The sequence below is a fragment of the Mobula birostris genome, chromosome 10 (assembly GCF_030028105.1).
Source record: "Mobula birostris isolate sMobBir1 chromosome 10, sMobBir1.hap1, whole genome shotgun sequence".
Lineage (NCBI taxonomy): Eukaryota > Metazoa > Chordata > Chondrichthyes > Myliobatiformes > Myliobatidae > Mobula > Mobula birostris.
In genome coordinates this window covers 67543141-67565710 of record NC_092379.1, presented here as the reverse complement: position 1 = coordinate 67565710, position 22570 = coordinate 67543141, and the positions used below count along the sequence as shown (strand labels likewise).

The window sequence follows — 22570 nt, the reverse complement described above, 5'->3', positions numbered from 1 at the left end:
ATTACGTGTGGCTGGATCAGGCTGCGTGGGGAAGTGTCACTACCTGTTGAAGTTCTACTGTCCCTAGTGTAGTGAAAGGCAGACAGGTCCTGTTACCGTACTACTTGCTTTTTGTTGGAAAGTTCTTTCAGACAGACATGTTTGACCACAATTCCCTGAGGCAGTGGTGAGCATCAAATATCCTGCAGATATAGCAGAAGAACTCAATGGACACCGTGGGGTGAATCCATGAGCAGACTGTTCAAAGTATCTGTCAGAATGCCTCATGGTTAGTTCTCACCCTTAAGCACCAATCCTGTTTCACTGGATGACTGACTTGTAATGAGGTGGTGACTCACCTCTTTGTGGACTGTGGGTTTGTGAAGAGGGTGTGGAGAAAGGTGTACGGGTCCTTGACATGGTTCATTTGGAGCAGCTGTGTAACAGAGGACACAGATATATGGGCTATTCCCAGGATACACACAGATGGTCACCAAGAGCTGCTGGAAGATGATCAACTCTGTGAAAGATGCCCTTTGGTCTGCTGAAATTTGTTGGTCTCCCAAGTTTTTGGACAGGTTTTTGCTGCTGATGACACATTGCAGGTTGCAGGAGTACATGCTGAGGGACAAACTGAAACGTGCTACAGCCAACAAAAGAGCTCAGTGAGGAAGGACCACAGTCTAGGGTGCTTCTGCCACTGGACAGGGAAGCATTGTGGGGATGTGGAAGCTCTTTAAGTATTGTATTAGCATATCACTCCAGAGGGCCAGCTTAATGGCAACTGTGCTAATTAATTTTAAAGATGCATATGAACATTACTGAATGCATTGTCTGTGAAAGTAAAGCCTTTGCATACCTTGTTGTGTTGCTTGAGTTTGAATCAAGTTTATTTTGTTTTTTAAAAAAAATCTCTACTGAAGCTGGCTGCTCTGTAAGTTTTTCCAGCAACTCGCTGTTGGCTTCAGATTCTAGCATTATTCTTGTGTCTCTAACCAGTTTTGTCTCTATCTCAGATCTGTTGAAGGCTTTTCAACCTGAACCATTAACTGACTCATCAAGTATCCAGCGTTTTGTATTTATTGTTTCAGATTTCCAATTCCTACATTCTGATCCTTTGTGCCTTTTTACACTACTCACATACAGGGCTACAAGTGAAATAATTAAGTCAGAAAGTAAACATTGAGTTCTGGTAGTTCATTAATTTCAAGTAAATAAATATATTTTACAAAATGTACAAGTTTGCAGGTTAGAAGTTTTGAGATATGGATAAATGTGTTTAAGTTTCACAAGTGCAAACTTTGACATTACTTTCAACATTAAACAAAGGTGGTTTGCAACAGCAGAATTGACTTTGATTACAGTATGACAGCTTTTAAAAGACGCTTCCTTCCTGTGCAGGTTGCTCGTCTGCACAATTCTGCAGCTTCCGATAAACAGTTTCACTCATACACGTTTCGGTTTTGCAAGCAAATGTTGAAGTACTTTGTGCCAAGCTTCACTGAGGCTGCATCTGGTCCGATACAATCTTCTCATGTTTTCTTGCGCAAGGCCAATGGTGCATCTCAGCAATGGCTACATCATCTCTGCAAGAGAAATAAAAGCACACAAAAATTTAAAAATGGGGAGGGTAACAGAGTCAACTCCTATTTGTACACTGAAGTGCAAATTACCAACTAAAATGGTTTGGAAAAAAAGTTATATCATACTTCCTCTCTGAAAATGTCCCCTGTCCTTGTTCACAAACAATAAGGCAGAATCCATTGTGTTGAAACTAAGTTAAATTTTTCCACCTAATCTTTCAGTTTAATCTTGAGATTGTGGGTGATGGATTATAATTTATCAAATTTAAGATCACCATTTTTAAAATAGTATTTAAGTGAATATATTTTAGAATACAGGGGATTGTAAACCAAACTAGTGAATGATTGCTCGGTTACAAACCTTATGCTTCACAATCCTGATCAGTGGAAATTGAGGGAAAACGGATTAACACACACTAAATACTGTGGGAACTCAGCAGATCAGGGGCATCTATGGAAGGGAGTAAGCAGTTGATGTTTCAGGCTGAGACCCTTCATCAGGACTCTGCTGATTGTGTGTTTTGTTTAAGGTTTCCTGCAGCTACAGAATCTCTTGTGCATAAAAATAGATAAATTGCCACTCAGTCTCAACATTTCAGTTATTAAACTACCAGACTGTAGTGGGCTACATTCCTACACAGCTCCTTTCATAGCTCAAGTATCCCAAATGCCAAGCTGGTATTGTAAAAATGTAATTCTTGTTGTAACATAGGAAACATTACAACCAATTTACTTACAGCAATTGCTGTTCCTGCTGAAATAACAATATTGTACAACCAGTATGGCAGGTGATTCAATTGAAAGATACTGTAAATATTAGTGAGAACATGGAATTTCTCAATGCTTCTTTAAATATGATCACCCCAGTGACCACTCCAGTACCTGACTGAAAGGATATTGTGCTATTGGCAACACCATTCAATTCACATCGGTCCCCTGTGTACAATGGCAATACTCAAGTGAGCAAGGGATTTCTCCCAGGCTTCTTGATCATTTTTCATCTCCCTGAAATTTGTGCAATAATTACAACTTCACTGCGATTCAACATTAACAGATGCATATCCTGCATTACAACAGTGAGTGCACACTGAAATGTGCACCAGTGGCTGGAATGCCCTTTGGTCACCCAGTATATTTAAAAACTTGCTCTGTAGTGAGGATATCAATAGCACTGGCTAGGCCAGTGTTTACTACCCACCCCTCATTTCTGCTGAATGTTGGACTTTCAAGCCCAGCAATGAGTCTGTTGTTATGCCTGGGCCAAAGATTGAAAGGAAGGCAGACTTCTGCTTCTGCAAGAACATTAGTGAATAAGATGGGTTTCTCCATTGGGATAGCTTAATGCCATTAATCTGGCATTCAGGACTTTGGTGGTGCTGGACTTGCTGAATTTCAGATGTTATTCCATTTAAGAGTCTCGACACTTTGTTATACAGTATATTAAAATTTCCAGTGAATCCAGCAAATTTCCAAGGGACCAAAGGAAACAAATGGGTGAGAAGAAGCAACAGGACCCAGTGTGGTAGAGGGAGATTCTCAAAGTTTCTGGGACAATAGGAATGGCCTTTAAATTTGATCCTCATCTGAGGCATAGCTAGTGTCTTTTCAAGCAACTTATCTATGGGGTGCGAGGACAGATCACCAGATAAGAACCACTGGGGCAAACTAATGCCAACAGAAAGAGACAACTTCTCAATTCAATCATCGCAGCAGAGCTCAGTTCAAGAACATCTCAAGGAGGCAAAGCAACTGGCAGTAGAGATTACCGATTCTTGGAGTTTTCCTAATATATTTTAAAATTATTGTGTACCTGCTAATGTCTGATCCAGGTCAGCAATCAAATCCTCCAGTTCTTTTGTGTCTCCAAGTTTAGCTTTAGAAAAGAAACAAATTAATCAACAAATTGTAAATGAGAAAAGACAAAAGGAACATACTACTTTGTTAATATCAAATGTTTTTTTTTAAATGCAATTCAGATAGGGTGTACTGCAGAAGGACACGCACATGATAGCCGCACTGCAGAAGTGTATTAAAGCTTCCTTAGCAGAAAGTTACAGAAATCAGTGACCTTTTTCCTGCTATTTAGACCAAGTATTTGACCAGAGGACAACCAAGTACATCCCAACTTTAAAATATTTACTGACAGTTGTGATGACATTCTAAGTTATCAGAAGATTGATGCTGAGGAGAGAGATAAGAGAGACAATGGAGAAACATTCAAAATGCTAACGAGAGAAGAGAGAGATTAACGAGAAAGAGACACATTTCAGAATATTGACAGACCAGTTGCTTTGAACCTGAACTGTTTGAAGTTTGATGGACAGGCGATACCCCAGCAGGGGGATAAAAAAGAACAGGTTCGCTAAGGCACGACACACCACGCAATCACAGATAACGAGCCCCTGGAAGAGTGGTGTGCCCCCACAAGTTGGTGGAGTTTGGAGGTTTGATCGCGGGAACCGACCATAGATGCACAGGGTGAAAGGGTATGATCAGCGAGAACCTGGTGTGTGTGCCCGCCCTTGCCTGGGTGCTGGGTTCACTGCGGAAGAACGGTCGTATCCGGAGCGGAGGGGTCACAGTCGGTGACCACAGAAGACATTAAAAGGGTTCGCCCAAAAGCTAACTGCAAAGAATCTCAAAGGTCTGTCTGAATCAGATTTGCATATCTATCTCTCTCCCCAACGGCACAACAGCGATTACTGCGAACTGTACTAAGCTGAACTGAACTCTGCGTCACTTGAGACTGATCATTTTACCCCTAGACTGCAATAGAGCTTGTTTGATTCCTATTACCCTAGTTCTGTGTACATGTGTTTTATCATTGCTGACCTTTTGCATTTATATCCATACGATTAGAGTACTGTGTTACTTATTTCTTTAATAAAACTTTATTAGTTTCTGTTAACCAGACTCCAACTAAGTGGTCCATTTGTGCTGGTTTGGTAACCCAGTTACGGGGTACATAACACAGTACAGTGGAAGGACCACACAGATCACAGGGGTTCATGGCCAGAAGTCAACTTCTCCAGGACAGCTAGAAATGGGTGCTGGTATTCCACAGTTGCCTAGTCCACATGGAGAAAAAGAAAAAGTGAGACATACCCAGATTTAAGAGAAGATAGTACAAATGTGCTTGGTGCAGACTTGGGTTACAGGAGAAGAAATGCAGAGGTGAAAAGTTTTTGCAAGGCAATCTCAAATGAAATTGTGATTTCTAATGATGAAGCAAAGGGAAAGGGTAGAGCTGAAGAGAGAAGAGTATTCTTGGATATTGATACAGCTAGAAAAGGTTGCAAAACAATTGGGGAAAGTACAAAAATGACTTGAAATAGAAAAATATTGTTAAATCTTTCTCTTGAACTTGTTATCCAGTCTTTGATTTACTTAACAGCCCCCCACCCCCAAGTTCAACAAAAAATAAAAATAAAGTTATGAGAGCTGCAGAACTGTTCAAGATAAAGTTGGACTTTTAAAATCCTTCCGTTGTAAGTTGCATCAACCAAGCTATGGCTGACCACAGACACTGATCCCACACTAGACATCAGCTGAGCCCTTATTGTCTACCTCCTGGCCTGATGGACAACTGTGAGAAAACCTATAATTGAGTCAAATTGCCTGTTTCTATTCTTATAGAGACTATTGTCAGAAAAAAAGATTTTTCGCAAGCTCAGGCAACCTTAATGTAGCAGGATTTACCAAGAACCCATGCTTGCACAAGATCACCAGCTACAGGCCCTGTTGGCCCATGTTTAACAATTTACCATTTCCACCACACTTTCTGCAAAGTTACAAAAGCAAAGCAGGAGAAGAAAATTTTGAACAGTTAGCAGATTCCAGGACTAAGCTGCAAACAACCAGTCCGGAATACATTAATTCTTCAATGAGAAATACTTCCATGGACCATGCCAAACTTCCACTACCCTATGCTGCTAATTGTGGGTAGCCAAAAACAGCAAAACTGTTTGGCCACACAAATACAACAGCCACATTTATTGTGACATTCACCACAATTTTGGCAAGGAATATTTACCAATCGGCAACATTGGTATCCTGCTTTCTTCCTCCCCATTCTCAGCAAGTTCTGCTCTTTTTCAAGCATCTTCCAATGACCCTAATGTTCATCTTTATTCCATTGGTTGTAGCTCACCTGTTTATATCTACATTGCAGGATTTCCATCTTAAACAATTAAAATTATACCACTATCCTTGTCCTAGCTATGATGTGCAATTCTGATCAGGAAGGATGTGAACGTTTTGGAGAGGGTGAAGAAGAGATTTTCGGGATGTTGCCTGGATTAGAGCATCAGCTACAAAGAAGGGAATGGACAAACTTGGACTATTTTTGAAATTTTCGCTATTTTTTTTCTCCAACGGCATTCTGAGAGGCAGGACTGCGCAGGCGTGTGACGTCCGGCTGTGCAGCGCGGCAGATTTAAAAGGAACAGAGCCTCAGAGCGGGCAGCGTAGTTTGCGGGCTGCGAAGTGAGCCGGGAGCAGAGTGAAGGCTTAAGGGCTTCAGCTCAACGGGCTTAGGCGGAAACGGGCGAGGAAGGTTTGGCATTCATTTTCTGTTGTTATTTGAGGAGAGGGGCAGTATGAGTGTGAGGGCAGTTTGCTGTTCTTGGTGTCTGATGTGGGAGGCCCTGGAGTCTACAAGCCTCCCGGACGTCTACATCTGCGCCAAGTGCATCGAGATGCAGCTCCTAAGGGACCGCGTTACGGAACTGGAGCTGCAGCTCGATGACCTTCGTCTGGTCAGGGAGAGTGAGGAGGTGATAGAGAGGAGTTGCAGGCAGGTGGTCACGCCGGGGCCACGGGAGGCAGACAAGTGGGTCACGGTTAGGAGGGGGAAGGGGAAAAGTCGGGTAATAGGGAGTATCCCGGTGGCTGTGCCCCTTAACAACAGGTACTCCTGTTTGAGTACTGTTGGAGGGGACAGCTTACCCAGGGGAAGCGACAGTGGCCGTGCCTCTGGCACAGAGTCTGGCCCTGCAGCTCAGAAGGGTAGGGCAAGGAAGAGGAGGGCAGTTGTGATAGGGGACTCGATAGTAAGGGGGTCAGATAGGCGATTCTGTGGACGCAGTCCAGAGACCCGGATGGTAGTTTGCCTCCCTGGTGCCAGGGTCCGCGATATTTCTGATCGTGTCCAAGATATCCTGAAGTGGGAGGGTGAGGAGCCAGAGGTCGTGGTACATATAGGTACCAATGACATAGGTAGGAAAAGGGATGAGGTCCTGAAAGGAGAATATAGGGAGCTAGGAAGGGAGTTGAGAAAAAGGACCGCAAAGGTAGTAATCTCGGGATTACTGCCTGTGCCACGCGACGGTGAGAGTAGGAATGCGATGAGGTGGAGGATAAATGCGTGGCTGAGGGATTGGAGCAGGGGGCAGGGATTCAAGTTTTTGGATCATTGGGACCTCTTTTGGCACAGGCGTGACCTGTACAAAAAGGATGGGTTACACTTGAATCCTAGGGGGACCAATATCCTGGCAGGGAGATTAGCGGGGGCTACTGAGGTGACTTTAATGGTTGGGGGGTGGGAATCAAATTAAAGAGGCTAGGCGTGAGGAGGTTTGTTCACAAAAGGGGGATGGGAACCAGTGCAGAGAGACAGAGGGGTGTAAAGTGAGGGTAGAAGCAAAAAGTACTATGGAGAAAAGTAAAAGTGGCAGGCCGACAAATCCAGGGCAAGCATTAAAAAGGGCCACTTTTCAGCATAATTGTATAAGGGCTAAGAGAGTTGTAAAAGAGCGCCTGAAGGCTTTGTGTGTCAATGCAAGGAGCATTCGTAATAAGGTGGATGAATTGAAAGTGCAGATTGTTATTAATGATTATGATATAGTTGGGATCACAGAGGCATGGCTCCAGGGTGACCAGGGATGGGAGCTCAACGTTCAGGGATATTCAATATTCAGGAGGGATAGACATGAAGGAAGGGGAGGTGGGGTGGCGTTGCTGGTTAAAGAAGAGATTAACGCAATAGAAAGGAAGGACATAAGCCGGGATGTGGAATCGATATGGGTAGAGCTGCGTAACACAAAGGGGCAGAAGACGCTGGTGGGAGTTGTGTACAGGCCACCTAACAGTAGTAGTGAGGTCGGAGATGGTATTAAACAGGAAATTAGAAATGTGTGCAATAAAGGAACAGCAGTTATAATGGGTGACTTCAATCTACATGTAGATTGGGTGAACCAAATTGGTAAAGGTGCTGAGGAAGAGGATTTCTTGGAATGTATGCGGGATGGTATTTGAACCAACATGTCGAGGAACCAACTAGAGAGCAGGCTATTCTGGACTGGGTTTTGAGCAATGAGGAAGGGTTAATTAGCAATCTTGTCGTGAGAGGCCCCTTGGGTAAGAGTGACCATAATATGGTGGAATTCTTCATTAAGATGGAGAGTGACAGAGTTAATTCAGAAACAAAGGTTCTGAACTTAAAAAGGGGTAACTTTGAAGGTATGAGACGTGAATTAGCTAAGATAGACTGGCAAATGACACTTAAAGGATTGACGGTGGATATGCAATGGCAAGCACTTAAAGGTTGCATGGATGAACTACAACAATTGTTCATCCCAGTTTGGCAAAAGAATAAATCAAGGAAGGTAGTGCACCCGTGGTTGACAAGAGAAATTAGGGATAGTATCAATTCCAAAGAAGAAGCATACAAATTAGCCAGAGAAAGTGGCTCACCTGAGGACTGGGAGAAATTCAGAGTTCAGCAGAGGAGGACAAAGGGCTTAATTAGGAAGGGGAAAAAAAGATTATGAGAGAAAACTGGCAGGGAACATAAAAACTGACTGTAAAAGCTTTTATAGATATGTAAAAAGGAAAAGACTGGTAAAGACAAATGTAGGTCCCCTGCAGACAGAAACAGGTGAATTGATTATGGGGAGCAAGGACATGGCAGACCAATTGAATAATTACTTTGGTTCTGTCTTCACTAAGGAGGACATGAATAATCTTCCAGAAATAGTAGGGGACAGAGGGTCCAGTGAGATGGAGGAACTGAGCGAAATACATGTTAGTAGGGAAGTGGTGTTAGGTAAATTGAAGGGATTGAAGGCAGATAAATCCCCAGGGCCAGATGGTCTGCATCCCAGAGTGCTTAACGAAGTAGCCCAAGAAATAGTGGATGCATTAGTGATAATTTTTCAAAACTCATTAGATTCTGGACTAGTTCCTGAGGATTGGAGGGTGGCTAATGTAACTCCACTTTTTAAAAAAGGAGGGAGAGAGAAACCGGGGAATTATAGACCGGTTAGCCTAATGTCGGTGGTGGGGAAACTGCTGGAGTCAGTTATCAAGGATGTGATAACAGCACATTTGGAAAGCGGTGAAATGATCGGACAAAGTCAGCATGGATTTGTGAAAGGAAAATCATGTCTGACAAATCTCAGAATTTTTTGAGGATGTAACTAGTAGAGTGGATAGGGGAGAACCTGTGGATGTGGTATATTTGGATTTTCAGAAGGCTTTTGACAAGGTCCCACACAGGAGATTAGTGTGCAAACTTAAAGCACATGGTATTGGGGGTAAGGTATTGGTGTGGGTGGAGAATTGGTTAGCAGACAGGAAGCAAAGAGTGGGAATAAACAGGACCTTTTCAGAATGGCAGGCGGTGACTAGTGGGGTACCGCAAGGCTTAGTGCTGGGACCCCAGTTGTTTACAATATATATTAATGACTTGGATGAGGGAATTAAATGCAGCAAGTTTGCGGATGACACGAAGCTGGGTGGCACTGTTAGCTGTGAGGAGGATGCTAAGAGGATGCAGGGTGACTTGGATAGGTTGGGTGAGTGGGCTTGTACTCGTTGGAATTTAGAAGATTGAGGAGGGATCTGATTGAAACGTATAGGATCCTAAAGGGATTGGACAGGCTAGATGCAGGAAGATTGTTCCCGATGTTGGGGAAGTCCAGAACGAGGGGCCACAGTTTGAGGATAGAGGGGAAGCCTTTTAGGACCGAGATTAGGAAAAACTTCTTCACACAGAGAGTGGTGAATCTGTGGAATTCTCTGCCACAGGCAGCAGTTGAGGCCAGTTCATTGGCGATACTTATGAGGGAATTAGATATGGCCCTTGTGGCTACGGGGGTCGGGAGGTATGGTGGGAAGGCTGGGGCGGGGTTCTGAGTTGGATGATCAGCCATGATCATAATAAATGGCGGTGCAGGCTTGAAGGGCCGAATGGCCTACTCCTGCACCTATTTTCTATGTTTCTATGTTTCTATTCTGCCTGGAGTGGAGAATGAAGAGTGATCGGATAGGAGGTATAAAATTGTGAGAGGCATAGAAAGGGCAGGTAGTGTTTCCACACCCCCCCCACCCCGGGTGGATATGTCAAATACAACACACAACTTTAAGGAGATATGGGGAAAATTTAAAGAGACATTTGAGAGGGAAGATTTCGTTTAAATAAACAAAAAATGGTAGGTGCCTGGAACATGAGGTAATGGAAACAGATACAACAAACCTTTGAGGCAATTAGAAAGACATGAAATGGGAAGGCAAATGAGATTAGTTTAAATTGACATCATAGTCAGCACCAACATGAGCAAGAAGGCCAGTGCTTGCTCTATGCAATGTTCTACAACTCTTCCTGCTCCTCTCTGCACTTTCCCATGGATATCCATGTAAACAAACAGAAAAGAGCTACCAAATCCTGCACCTTTAGTGAATCTCAAGGGCTTCCATGAACTACACAATTGACATCTGGGCTCCCATGGCCCCAGATAAAAGGCAGCTAGAGCAGATAATACTGCACGCTACCTGGACCCTACCTTTGGTTGTTGTTGTTGCATCAATGGAGTTCAGCTTCTCGACACTGCAGTTTAAGCTGCTGCTAGCAGATGACCCCGTGCCTGCCAATTGAAAAAAAGGGAAGATGTTTATTTGACTGCCTCCAAAGCATCAGGCCCATTTCAGATAACATATCCACAGAGGTTTCCACTTGCCTTAGAGGGCCAGTCACAGCAAGGATACATGATCCTGAATGAGGACAGTTATTAGAGTCACCTGATTGTTCTCCAACTTGCACCACAACCACGTTGCTTTCCCCGGTTTAATCAGCAATTCTCAAGTGCAACCCACTGTACCCAAAATGGTCATTGTGTTTGTTGGCTCTAAGAACAGCAAAAAGTGGATGGAGACTCAAGAGACTGCAAGTGGAGCAAAGAGAAAGTGCTGGAGGAAATTAGTGGGTCAAGCAGCACATATGCATGGAGAAATGCAAAGGGATAGTCAATATTTCAGGTTGCGACCCTGCCTCAGGATTTAAATCAGAAGAGAGGCAACTGATATGGAAGTGAGAAGGAGGCATGAGACACAGATGTAGAGTCTCAACCTAATATGTTAAATCATCCCTTTTCCTCCATAGATGCAGCTTGACCTGCTGAATTCCTCAAGCGAATTGTTTGTTGACCAAGGCCTCAGTGTGGTGGGCAGCAGTGATAACTGCCATTTTGAAAATGCCAGAAACTTGGATTACCTACAAAACAAAGACACCAGCAATGCTGTCTGTACAAAATCTCCAAATCCTCTGGCAGGATAAAGAACTATTCCAGGAAAACACCCCCCAGCACCAAGTTTCTATTACACCCAGGCAACGTTAATGGGTGGTGACACATTATTAGGCCCCATACAACTCACAATCCTAGGTCAGATACAGGAAGAGTCTACCAGTAGGATCATGGGGTCTGAGGGGTGGTGGGGTGGGGGGGGGTCGGGTGGGATCGGAGATGGGAAAAAGGGAGAAAAGAAAAAAAGTTTGAGCATGTTCTGAAGCCTCCCTATCATTCTATGTTGATTTATAGGAATCTGTGGCTCACAATCACGTAAAACAGAATTGCACCAAAACTCCGAGAGCATGTAGAAACTGGCCAAAGGAGGGCACCACCATCCAATCCATTAAGAGCTTCCTGCCCCAGCTGTTGTAGAGTCCCACTTTAGCCTGTGGCTTCTGTAGTAGTTAACATAGAACTATAGTGGAGGCAACTCACTCTTGTACTTAGGAGACAGGTGCTCACAGAGCTTCTTCAACTATTCATCAGGAGCTGTGGAAAGCAGCATGTAATGGTGTTTTCCCCCATACATACAGAAAGTGAATATGATTCATTCTCAAGTACAAACGGTAACCACATTAATGAAGTGATATTGCTGGGAATACACTGAAGGCATGTGAAAGCTTAATATGGTTTTCCCCTTCTACGAAAGGGGAAAGGAAAGAAATTAAACTGCAATAATATTTTAGTTAACTTTGGATGAAACAAAGCTTAGTGCAAGTTTTTAAACCCAACTGTAAAGTTAAAGACTGCTCAGTTCTCTTTGCAGCTTTATTTAAAGTGAGTTCAGTAAAGCAGAATTAAACCATCATCTCAAGCAGAGTCCAAGTAAAGACTCAATGAGCAGTATTGTTGATAGAGTCAACTGTGGAAATTTATAAATAGAATGTCATGCAAACTTGAGTACATTTAACTTCACTTACTGAGGAGCAGATCAATGAAATTAGGTGGACTGTAGTTTTAATTGTAGTGACGTTAACAGTAAAACTGTTAGTCGCAATAATGGTAATGAATCTACTATTAGTTTCCCATTGGATGGGCTAGATTAAAATTGCATCCTTGTACCCTTCCACTGTCATCCCCAATATCACTGGGATCAGAATCCTTTGCTCACCCTCCGAGCGAGGGCGATTGGAGGTGGGAAACAATCCAATCCACAACTGATAATAGCAAGGGTTATATTGTCCCCATCATAACTCATTCCAACATTGTCAAAGTTATTCTAGGAAAAAGGTGTTGTGCTTACACATCACCTTTCATCCACATCAGGCTGTCTAATATACTTTACAGCCAATGGAGAATTTAAACAGATTACCAAGCAGACAAAGAATGTTAGAGAGCTTACACAGAAACAAGCTTATCAATTCATTGAGTCAACACAGCACATCTACACTAACCCTATATTACTTCTAGTCTTTCTTCATTCTACCACTCTCCAACACACAAGGTTAATTGGTGTCAATTAATCTATTGACCCATATGCCTTTGGGATGTCAGAAAAGAGGGATGAAAAGGAAAAGGATGTCAGAACATGCAAACTCAAACATCAGAGCTCAGAATTGAACCTAGGTCTCTGGCACTGAGGCAGCATGTCTACCAACTGCACCCCGGTGCTCCTCTCAAACTTTCTCAAGGCCTCTGAAAACTATAACATTCCTAGTGATCTGTGAAAATCCCTGGCTCAAAATGAGGAAGGAGCATACAGGAAGACGGTCGCATCAGGAGCACACAGAAGCATGAAAATAACAGGTACATGGAACACCATCTCCCAGTCTACAAATACACCTCATACCCAACCCAAGGCAAGATCTGCAGGTCCTCAACAACTCTCAGAATGGGAATGAAAGCCAGAATTTGATCCTATGTGAATGCCCAAAAACCAAAAATGCGAGGGGGGTGGGGAGGTGGTTTTTACAAACTATAATCACTTGTATTTTGTAAGAAACAGAATCAAAGTTGCACTACTAATTTTATTACTAAGTAAGTAATCTTTGTTAAAAAGATGTTTGAGGGATAAATATTGGTCAGAATAGTAGAGGCAATTGGTTAATGGAATCTTTTATATCCAGCTGTGGGAAATTGTCTTTAATATTATATACTGAACAGCCTACGACACAACCTACAAATTTAGCTCATGCTCACCAAATTTGAGAACCATGTAAGTCATTAGGCAAACGCTACTCAGAGAACAATTTTTCTACAAAAGGTGATTGAGACTTGTTTAGATTAATACTGAAACAAATGGAAGCTTAAATTATAACAGTTAATCAAATTCCAGTACAGTGTACACATGGGATTTATGTGAATGTCTATCTGAAAGAACAAATTGCACCATGTCCTTTAGAATTACAATAGACTTCCACTTGTTTGTATTTGGTTTTCCCGTTACTATAAATAAGGATGAAATGTTTCCCAGTTTAAAAGTCTTAAAACAAATTTAGAACAGATGAAGCAAATTAAAAGGAATGGCCAATATTTGCCTGTGGAAGTTTGGAAGACCTTTGTCAGTGAGTATAACAATAGAAAGATTTGGACTATGTTATCAGCATAGAGCAATGTTCCTCATCATTAACCATCCATAGAGAGTGTCCATGTGCAGAGTATGCAGTGATTCTCAATGTTATCCTGAACATCGCAGTGTTCTTATTATGTTCCCGAATGTGGTCATTAGGAGAAATTGAAAGAAAAGTGAGGAATATAACCCCTGATCCAGATTTACTATTCAGTTGCTGGTCATCTATTTGACCAGCACTTCACCACCAATCACTACATTTTCAAAACACCTTTCTGTCAGTTTCAGACTTGCCAATAATTAAGTCTCCATAGGAGAACATTCCAATGATTTAACCGCCCTGTGTGAGAAAGCTTTCTATTCTTCGCAGTCCTGAATGGCTAACCCTTAATAACAATAGTATAAACTCAAGTACTTTGTAACAGGTGATAAATATCTGTACACCAGAGTTGCTCTTTATACAAAATAGTTTACATCCACAACGTTTGAATTTGGTTAATGGAAGTCAATTCCAACAGTGAAACCCAACACAACTGAAAATTACAAACCTGCTCAGTACAAGTTACTGTTTTAAACAAGATGATGTAATTTGTACTGGTGGCTTCTAATTAAGAGTTAATCTTACAATAATATAAATGTTTGCTGGTACACTAAATTCATTCTCGTTCCACACACTGTAGAGAAGGCACGTTTGGTTATAATTGGTAAAATGATGTTTAAAATAATGTAGGAACAAAAGTAGAAGCATATACAAGTCAGTCAACCCCACATAACTGCTCTACCACTCTGAGATAATGGCTGATACTTCACTCCAGATCGCACAACATATTTACATTGACATGGAAAAGAAACCGTTTTAAGTAAAAACACAACTGCATTACCAGCAGCCTTTAGGAAAGAAAACCAGTGTTTTTACTTTTTTTTTAAAAAAATCAAGTCTAGCTCATGTGTAGCTTCAGCTCAGCCTCATCATGGCTCACTGTTAACAGCTTTCCACAGGGGCCCAGCATTCCCCTTGGTTTCGGAAGGTTCATCCATCGTCATCGATGAAGACCTCGACACCATTAGTCACTTTGAGACTGGATGAGATGTGTCCAAAGATGACTGGTCAGGCCAATTCGGGCACGGAATGTCCTGGCACACGTTGGGCAGACTTGTAGGCACTGCAGTTATTGCGCTGGTGGCTCTGGACTTGCATAGCTTGTGCTTGTGTTGGGCTTCTGCAGTGCACCTTGCTTCGTAAGCTTGACAGCCCTTGTGGATGAGGCTGCATCAGGTAGGGCGGTTTTGTGCCAGCATTTCCCCAGAAGGTCGTGTCTATGTCAAGCGACTGCAGGGAGGCCTTTAGTGTGTCTCTGTAACGATTCTTCTGCCCTCCATGCGAGTGTCTTCCAGCAGAGAGTTCTCCAAAGCAAAAGGGCTGCTTGGGTATGCACTCACCCAGCATGCGGATGACATAACCTGCTCACCAGGTCTGTGCTTTCATCAGCAGTGTGTGGACTGATGGTAGACTTGCTCTGGAGAGAAATTCAGTGTCTGGTACTTTGTCTTGCCATCTGATGCCTAATATTCTGTAAAGACAAGTCATGTGGAAATGGTTGAGCTGTCTTGCATGCCTTTGATATTCAGTCTACGTTTCACAGGCATACAGGAGTGTAGTGAGTACCACAGCTCTGTAGACCTCCAGTTTTGTTGCTGAGCAGATTCCTTGATGCTCCCATATAGTGGAGCACAGCCTACCGAAAGCAGAACTTGCCTTGCTATTCTGCAGTTAACTTCTGTATCAATAGTCACTGCTCTGGAGAGGGTCAGTAAACTGGTGCACTGCCTGCAGTTTCTGTCCTTTGATTGTGATTTTGGGTTCTGTGTACGGTGCATGAGGAGCAGGCTGGTGCACAACTTCGGTCTTTCTGACATTGATGGTGAGCCCAAAGTTGTCACAAGCCATGGAGGATTTGTCCATATTGACTTGCATTGCTTGTTCTGAACGAACATACAGGGCACAGTCATCAGCAAGGAGGAAGTCTCTCAGAACAGTCTCCTTTACTTTGGTAATAGCTTGAAATCTCCTCAGGTTGAAGAGCTTCCCATCCACTCTGTACTTGAGGCCGATTCCAGCATCACTGTCCTAGGAGGCATCATTCAGCATGGCAGTAAACATCATGCTGAACAGTGTGGGTGCGATCACACAGCCCTGATTGACGCCATTGGTGACTGGGAATGCCTCAGAGGATTCTCCACTGTCCAGCACTCTGGCCATCGTGTCATCATGGAACTGGCGTACCATCTAATGAATTTGGTGGGGCAGCCGAACTTTGACATGATCCTCCACTGGCCTTGTCAGCAGACAGTGGCGAAGGCATTCATGAGGTCAACAAAAGTTTTGTAGAGTTCACAATTCTGCTCCTGACACTTCTCCTGAAGTTGGCGTGTGGCAAAAATCATGTCAATAGTCCCACAACCTTTGTGAGAGCCACACTGTGACTCTGGCAGCAGGCTCAGCTCTAGGTGAGTGACCAGACGATTTAGCAGAACTCTTGCAAGAGTTTTTCCTGCGATTCAAGGTAACAAACACCCACCACCATCATATCAGAGCATTGATGACTGGACCCCGCAACCCCAAATAAATGTCTCTAAAGCCCACCTCTAAATGGAACTAGACACCGCCCAACAACACACACAAAATGCTGGAGGAACTCCAGCAGGCCAGCATCTATGGAAAAAAAAAGTCAATGTTTCAGGCCGAAACCCTTTGGTAGGACTGGAGAATAAAAAACTGAAGAGGAGATTTCAGATGTGGGGTGGGGGGGGGGGGGGAGAAGAAGGGGACAGAGAAATGTCAGTTGCTAGATAAAATGGAGGGTGAGGGATGAAGCAAAGAGCTGGGAAGTTGATTGGTGAAAGAGACAGAAGGCCATAGGAGAAGGGGGAAAAAAAAGGGAGGTGGGAGAGGAGCACCAGAGGGAGATGATGGGTTGGTAAGGAGATAACATGAGTGAGGGACAAGAGGGAGGGAAATAGTGAAGGGAGGGGGTGGGGAGGCATTACTGGAAGTTTGAGAAATCGATCTCTACACTGGCGACTGTCCTGTACTTTTCCTACACTACATTGACATCTGCATTGGTGCTACTTCCTGCACCTGTGGTGAACTCATCGATTTCATCCACTTTGCCTCCAACTTCCACCCTGCCCTCAAATTCACCAGGTTTATTTCTGACATGTCCCTCCCCTTTCTCGATCTCACTGTCTCTATCTTTGGAGACAGCTTATCTACCGATGTCTTTTTTAAACCAATGGACTTTCACAGCTACCTGGACTATACCTCATCCCACACTGCTATTTGTAAAAACGCTATCCCCTTCTCTCAATTCCTCCGTGTCCACCGCACCTGCTCTCAGGACGAGACTTTTCAATCTAGAATGAAGGAGAAGTCCTTTTTCAAAGAAAGGGGCTTTCTTTCCTTCCTCCATCATCAATGGTGCCCTCAACCGCATCTCTTCTATTTCACACATGTCTGCTCTTACCCCATCCTCCCACCACACTACCAGGAATAGGGTTCCTCTTGTCGTCACCTACCACCCCACCAGTCTCTGTGTCCAGCACATATTTCTCCGGAAATTCTGCCATTGCCAACAGGATCCCACCACCAAACACATCTCTCCCACCCTGCCCCCCAATTTCCCCCCCCCAGGAATTGCTCCCTATGTGACTCCCTTGTCCATTTGTCCCTCCCCACTAATCTCCCTCCTGGAATTTAACCTTGCAAGCAGAACAAGTGCTACACTTGCCCCTGCACCTCCTCCCTCACTACCATTCAGGCCCCCAAACAGTCCTTCCAGGTGAGCTGACACTTCACCTCTGAGTCTGTCAGGGTCATCTACTGTGTTTGGTGCTCCCAGTGTGGCCTCTTGTACATCAGTGAGACCCAGCGTAGATTGGGATTCCACTTCACCGAACATCTATGCTCTGCCTGCCAGAGCAAATGGGATCTCGCAATAGTCACCCATTTTAATTCCACTTCCCATATGTTCATGCACAGCCTCCTCCACTGTTGAGGAGGCCACACTTAGGTTGGAGGAACAACACCTTATATTCTGTTTGGGTGGCCTTCAAATTGATGGCCTGAACATTGATTTCTGAAACTTACAGTAATACCTCCCTCCCCCTCTTCACCATTTCCCATCCCCTTGTCCCTCTCTCAAGTTATCTCCTTGCCTGACCATTGCCCCCCTCTGGTGTTTCTTCCCCCTCCCCCACCTTTTCTTCTTTCCATGGCCTTCTGTCTCTCTCACCAATCAATTTTCCAGCTCTTTGCTTCATCCCTCCCCCTCCAAGTTTCACCTATCACCTGGTGTTTCTCTCTCCCCTTCCCCCAATTTTCAAATCTACTCCTCAGCTTCCTCCCCCGACCTCCAGACCAGTCCACCCTGAAACTTCGACTGTATTTTATTTTCCTCCCATAGATGCTGCCTGACCCGAGTTCCTCAAACATTTTGTGTGTGTGTGTGTGTGTGTGTGTGTGTGTGTGTGTTGCTCGGATTTTCAGCAGCTACACATTTCCTCTTTTTAGTCACAGCCCAACAAATCAGCACTCACAGCTCAAATACATTCCTTCCTACTCTATTCTCCGTTAGCAGACTTTCTGTTATCTTCATTGCCCCACCCACAGTTTTACTGATATGAGCAATAAAAATTAATTGCAGCCATCTCAGTAACAAATCACATAGAGCAAGAATTTTCTGATAATTTGAACTTCTCTATGCCCTCCTTGCAAACCAAAGACTACTTGTGCATTGATATCAAGGTAGCAATAACTGCAGCGCACTGTAGACAACGTCTAGTATACGCACAGACTGAAACAGCAAATTTGTCATTTGGCTAGTTCAGAATTTAGAACGAAACTATCTGAACTGTACAAGTAGAATATGATTATAAATTCATCACCACTCCCCTCAGATGAGACAACCACATGGTTAGTCATCCCACAAAATGCATTACTCACTTTCTGGGTCATCAATTCCGCTATCCGCAGTACTAGTGGCACACATCCTTTTCATTTGATTCAAGTGCTCCTCATACCGAGCACCAGCTTTTGCAGAGCAAGAGAGATCATCAATGATCACATTGAACTCATTGAGAACAGCGTCGAATTCCACCTCGTCCCACACTGAAAGTAGTTACAAAGAAATCACAATTTGCTAAGCAACTTGTTTAAGTACAGTAATTGTACCATAAAAATATAACCACATTAAGCTGGAAAGGATGCAGAAAAGATTCACGAGGCTTTTACTGTCACGGGGATGGTAGAGTTTAGTTATAAAGAGAGACTGAATAGGTTTGGATCATTTCCTCTGGAGTGAAGGACATTAAAGAGTGACAATATAAAGGTTTGAAAATCATGAGCAGTGTGGATAGGATGGAAGCAGAGGCTAAGATTAGAGGGCATAGGTTAAAAGTGTAAGGAAAAACCTCAAGGGACCCAAGTGCCATTTCCTCCTCCATCTGCACCCCCCACCCCCAGCCACAAGCACAGGGCTGGACTAGATGAAATATGCTGCCAGATGGGACTAGAGGCAGGTACAGTCCTTTAGTTATGTTCTGTGTCATATGACATAGGCAATCATGGTCTTTCCATGACCATGATTGTTCTTGCCAAATTTTTCTCCAGAAGTGGTTTGCCATTGCCTTCTTCTGGGCAGCATCTTTACGAGAAAGGTGACCCCAGTCATTATCAATACTCTTCAGACACTGTTTGCCTGGCGTCACTGGCTGCATAACCAGAACTTGTAATCATACAACCATCCACCACCTGTTCCCATGGCTTCATGTGACCTTGATCAGGGGTGGGGGTGGTAAACATGGGTGCCACACCTTGCCCAAGATTGATCTGCAGTGCTAGCCAAGGGAAGAAGTGCTTTCCACCTCCTTTGGTAGAGGCACATCTCCACCCTGAGGTACAATTAATTATAATGTTTGAAAGGTATCAGGACAGGAACATAGATTGGAAAGGTTTGGAAGGATATGGGTTGAACACAGGCAAAGTGCAGACACGCGGTAGGTTTTGTGCTTTACTCCAGGGTGGGTACAACAATAGCATCGGTTGAATTACCAGACTAGTAATTTAGAAGCCTAGACTAAAAATCCATTTCCAATACATTGGCAGTCCTGGAATTTAAATTCTGTTAATATCCTGGAAAAATAATTTGAAACAATTTTAACAAAAACCCATTAAATTGGCAATTGGCCTGGATTACTAGTTTTTTTTTCAGGCAAGAAAATCCACCATCTTTACCCAACCTAGTCCTACTATGATACCAGACCCATAAGTGGTGACTCTTAATTGACCTCTGAAACAGAAGAGCAAGGCAAAGCACTGAATTGCATAATAATTGCTACACCAATGTGGATCATCATCCCACTCTGGGATAAGTAGGGCCAAATGATGGTAGAGCAGAGCTACTGCCTCACGGCTTAGTGTTCCAGGTTTAATTTGGACCTGGTGTGCTCTATTGTAAATTACCCCTTGGTGCAGGTTAATAGCAAAAAGGGTCAAACGACAGTTGACGGGTATGTGCGATGGAGAATATACGGCATGGGTACAGGGGATGCAATTGACCAAGTAGTTTCCTCTTATGTAGCTATAATGGAGAGTTAGGTAAAAATATAATACATTAGCCCTGGCTCAGAAATAGCACAGTCAGTCAGTTCTGAATCATAGTTTAGTGGTTGCTGTTATGCGATTGAGCACATAATCTTCTGCTCTGGGAGTGTTGCGGTCAGAGTTACAGCTCCGAGATACAGAGTTATTCAGGGACAACACCTTTCTTATGAAGCTGGCATGAAAATTTACCTCAAATAAGCGGGTGACGAGCAATAGTATCACCTACCCCCCCCCCCCAACATCATTATCCAATCAGATTTTACTGATGAAGCCCCGTGGATAGAGCACAAAGTTTTAGGGGCATTTATCACCAAGAATTTTGGCACAGATTATTGCAATTTAAACTACCCGAGATTACAGAGACAGATAAAATAACGACGTTTAAAGGGAATTTGGACAGTACGTACTTTGAAAAGACATAGAAGGGTCGCCATTGAAGGGAAATGATATTAGCATAGGTAGCCATTATGGATCACATGGATAAAGAGGGGAGAAAAGGGTTTGTACCTGTGCTATATAATTCAATGATTTCATGATTCTAATCTGGGTCACTTACTGCGCAGTAGGAATTAGGTGTGCTAGGAGTATCATAAACAGGAGAATGCCCACAGAGGCTGGCGGCCTTCATAGTGCATTTAAAATAAAAAACAAAACAGAAGATACTGGAACATCTTATCGATGGAATGAAATCGAAAAGATAAAGTTTCAGGTCGAAGTGTCTTCTGCCTGCATTCTTAACTGGCATAACGGTCGTGGGTGCGAAAGGGCGGCTGCAGGAACCTTGTGGTTCAGCTAGCAGATAAACTTTCATTGTGCACCACAGGGCGAGGCAAACAACGCACCTGGTTGCAGATAGAGCATGTCGCTTGCGCTGGATCTCAGAGTCAGTAGGATAACCACCTTCTCTCCAAATCATCTTCCTACCACTGGCTCTACATACCTAACTGGCTGGCGGATTTTGACTACAGCAGAAACAAATGCCGGCCACTCCCAACATTGACAGATTTATTGAATTGGGGCTGGTTAATCTCTCGGTCGAGACCATGGAAACAAAACCGCCAGACTATTAGGAAACAAATAAAAACATCAGAATTTGTGGAGGAGCCCAATCTACTCTGTAAATTTGCACTGCAAGCTTTAACTGCTCGCTGCGAAGAGCAAGATTTGAGCTTCGCGTGGCGTCCACACCTGGAAATTAATAAAGCATCTTACAGGGGGATGAGGACAGGACGGAGAACAGTAGGTTAGTACTGCGGTTGGGCAGAAGGGGCCAGCCAATCGGATAAATATTGTTAGAAGTTTATTACAAATGGTTGTTGGCGATCTGAACACGTCCGGGTGTGGAATTTTGAGAGGGAGAGCAGAAGCTCACATTTTGGGTTAACTCTTCCTATACCTAAACTTTCAGTATTCCATGTCCGTCCCGACATTGGAACTCAGGTACCACCCATTCCGGGCTGGAGCCCAGGTAAAGCGAGGAGTGTCTCCGATAATTCATTGTGTAAGGTCGGAACCAGGCTGACTCAGTGCCGGCCCCGGTACCAGAACCATCCTCGCCCCATCCTTATGCTAGACTCAGCCAGACTTGGTACCAAACCCTGACAGTCAGTCTCAGGCAGTATCATCCAAGGGTCAATTTTAATTACAGTAGGAGTTTATCAGAGACACCCTGTTCTAAAGACAGCCTCAATCAATCCCAGTCCCCAGACCCAGAACTAAGGAAGCTCTTCGAGTCCCAGTGCCAGACTCAATGTCAAATCCCTACCTCCGCCAGTCTCAGATTAACCCTGTACCAGTATGTAGATTTATTTTCTTACCGGATTTGCCTGCGTCGGGTGAACTCATGATGCCAAAGCCCGCTTACTTCTCACGCCGTCTCTGCAGATCGCTAATTTAAATGTTTCTCATATTCCCGCCCCGAAGCTCCATACGACCAACCACAGGCCCGAACTATGTTGCATTGTCTACCCTCCAGCCAATCGGTCTAAAGAATCAGGGAGGAGGCAGAAACCAATGTGTTGTCATAGAAGGAAATGTCACGGAGGAAAATCTCCACTCGTCATGGGATATCTTATACTCTGCCGAAATGTGTAAAGTGATCTCCCCGTGATTGCGGGGGTTTTCTCCCACAGTCCAAAAATGTACTTGTTGGTAAATTATCCGGTGATCAGACCGGGGTGAGATCAGGGTTGCTGGGAGGCGGTTTGAAGGGCTGTTCCTCGTTTGTGTGAGTAAAGAAACGAGACTCTAGAGAATCATTCGAGGGCAAATA

At 43.7% G+C, this 22570-nt stretch overlaps 1 protein-coding gene across 1 annotated transcript; it reads right to left on the bottom strand.

Annotated features, from left to right (window-relative positions):
- Window positions 1-871: 871 nt before the first annotated feature.
- LOC140204524 (regulator of cell cycle RGCC-like) lies at window positions 872-22177 on the bottom strand. The gene is made up of 5 exons (XM_072271236.1): window positions 22116-22177; window positions 18640-18804; window positions 10346-10426; window positions 3373-3435; window positions 872-1565 (listed from the first exon to the last, which is right to left on the bottom strand). The coding sequence occupies exons 1-5, from the start codon at window positions 22141-22143 to the stop codon at window positions 1555-1557; spliced, it is 348 nt and encodes a 115-aa protein (XP_072127337.1). The 5' UTR covers window positions 22144-22177; the 3' UTR covers window positions 872-1554.
- Between the last annotated feature and the right edge of the window lie 393 nt (window positions 22178-22570).

Bases quoted from the DNA above. Each gene is read 5' to 3' on its own strand.
- LOC140204524 (XM_072271236.1), bottom strand. From the start codon at position 22,143: ATGAGTTCACCCGACGCAGGCAAATCCG. The intron at 18,805-22,115 runs GTAAGAAAATAA...AACTACTTTCAG, and splicing joins ACCCGACGCAGGCAAATCCG to TGTGGGACGAGGTGGAATTC. The intron at 3,436-10,345 runs GTAGGGTCCAGG...TCTTTTCTAAAG, and splicing joins TGCAACAACAACAACCAAAG to CTAAACTTGGAGACACAAAA.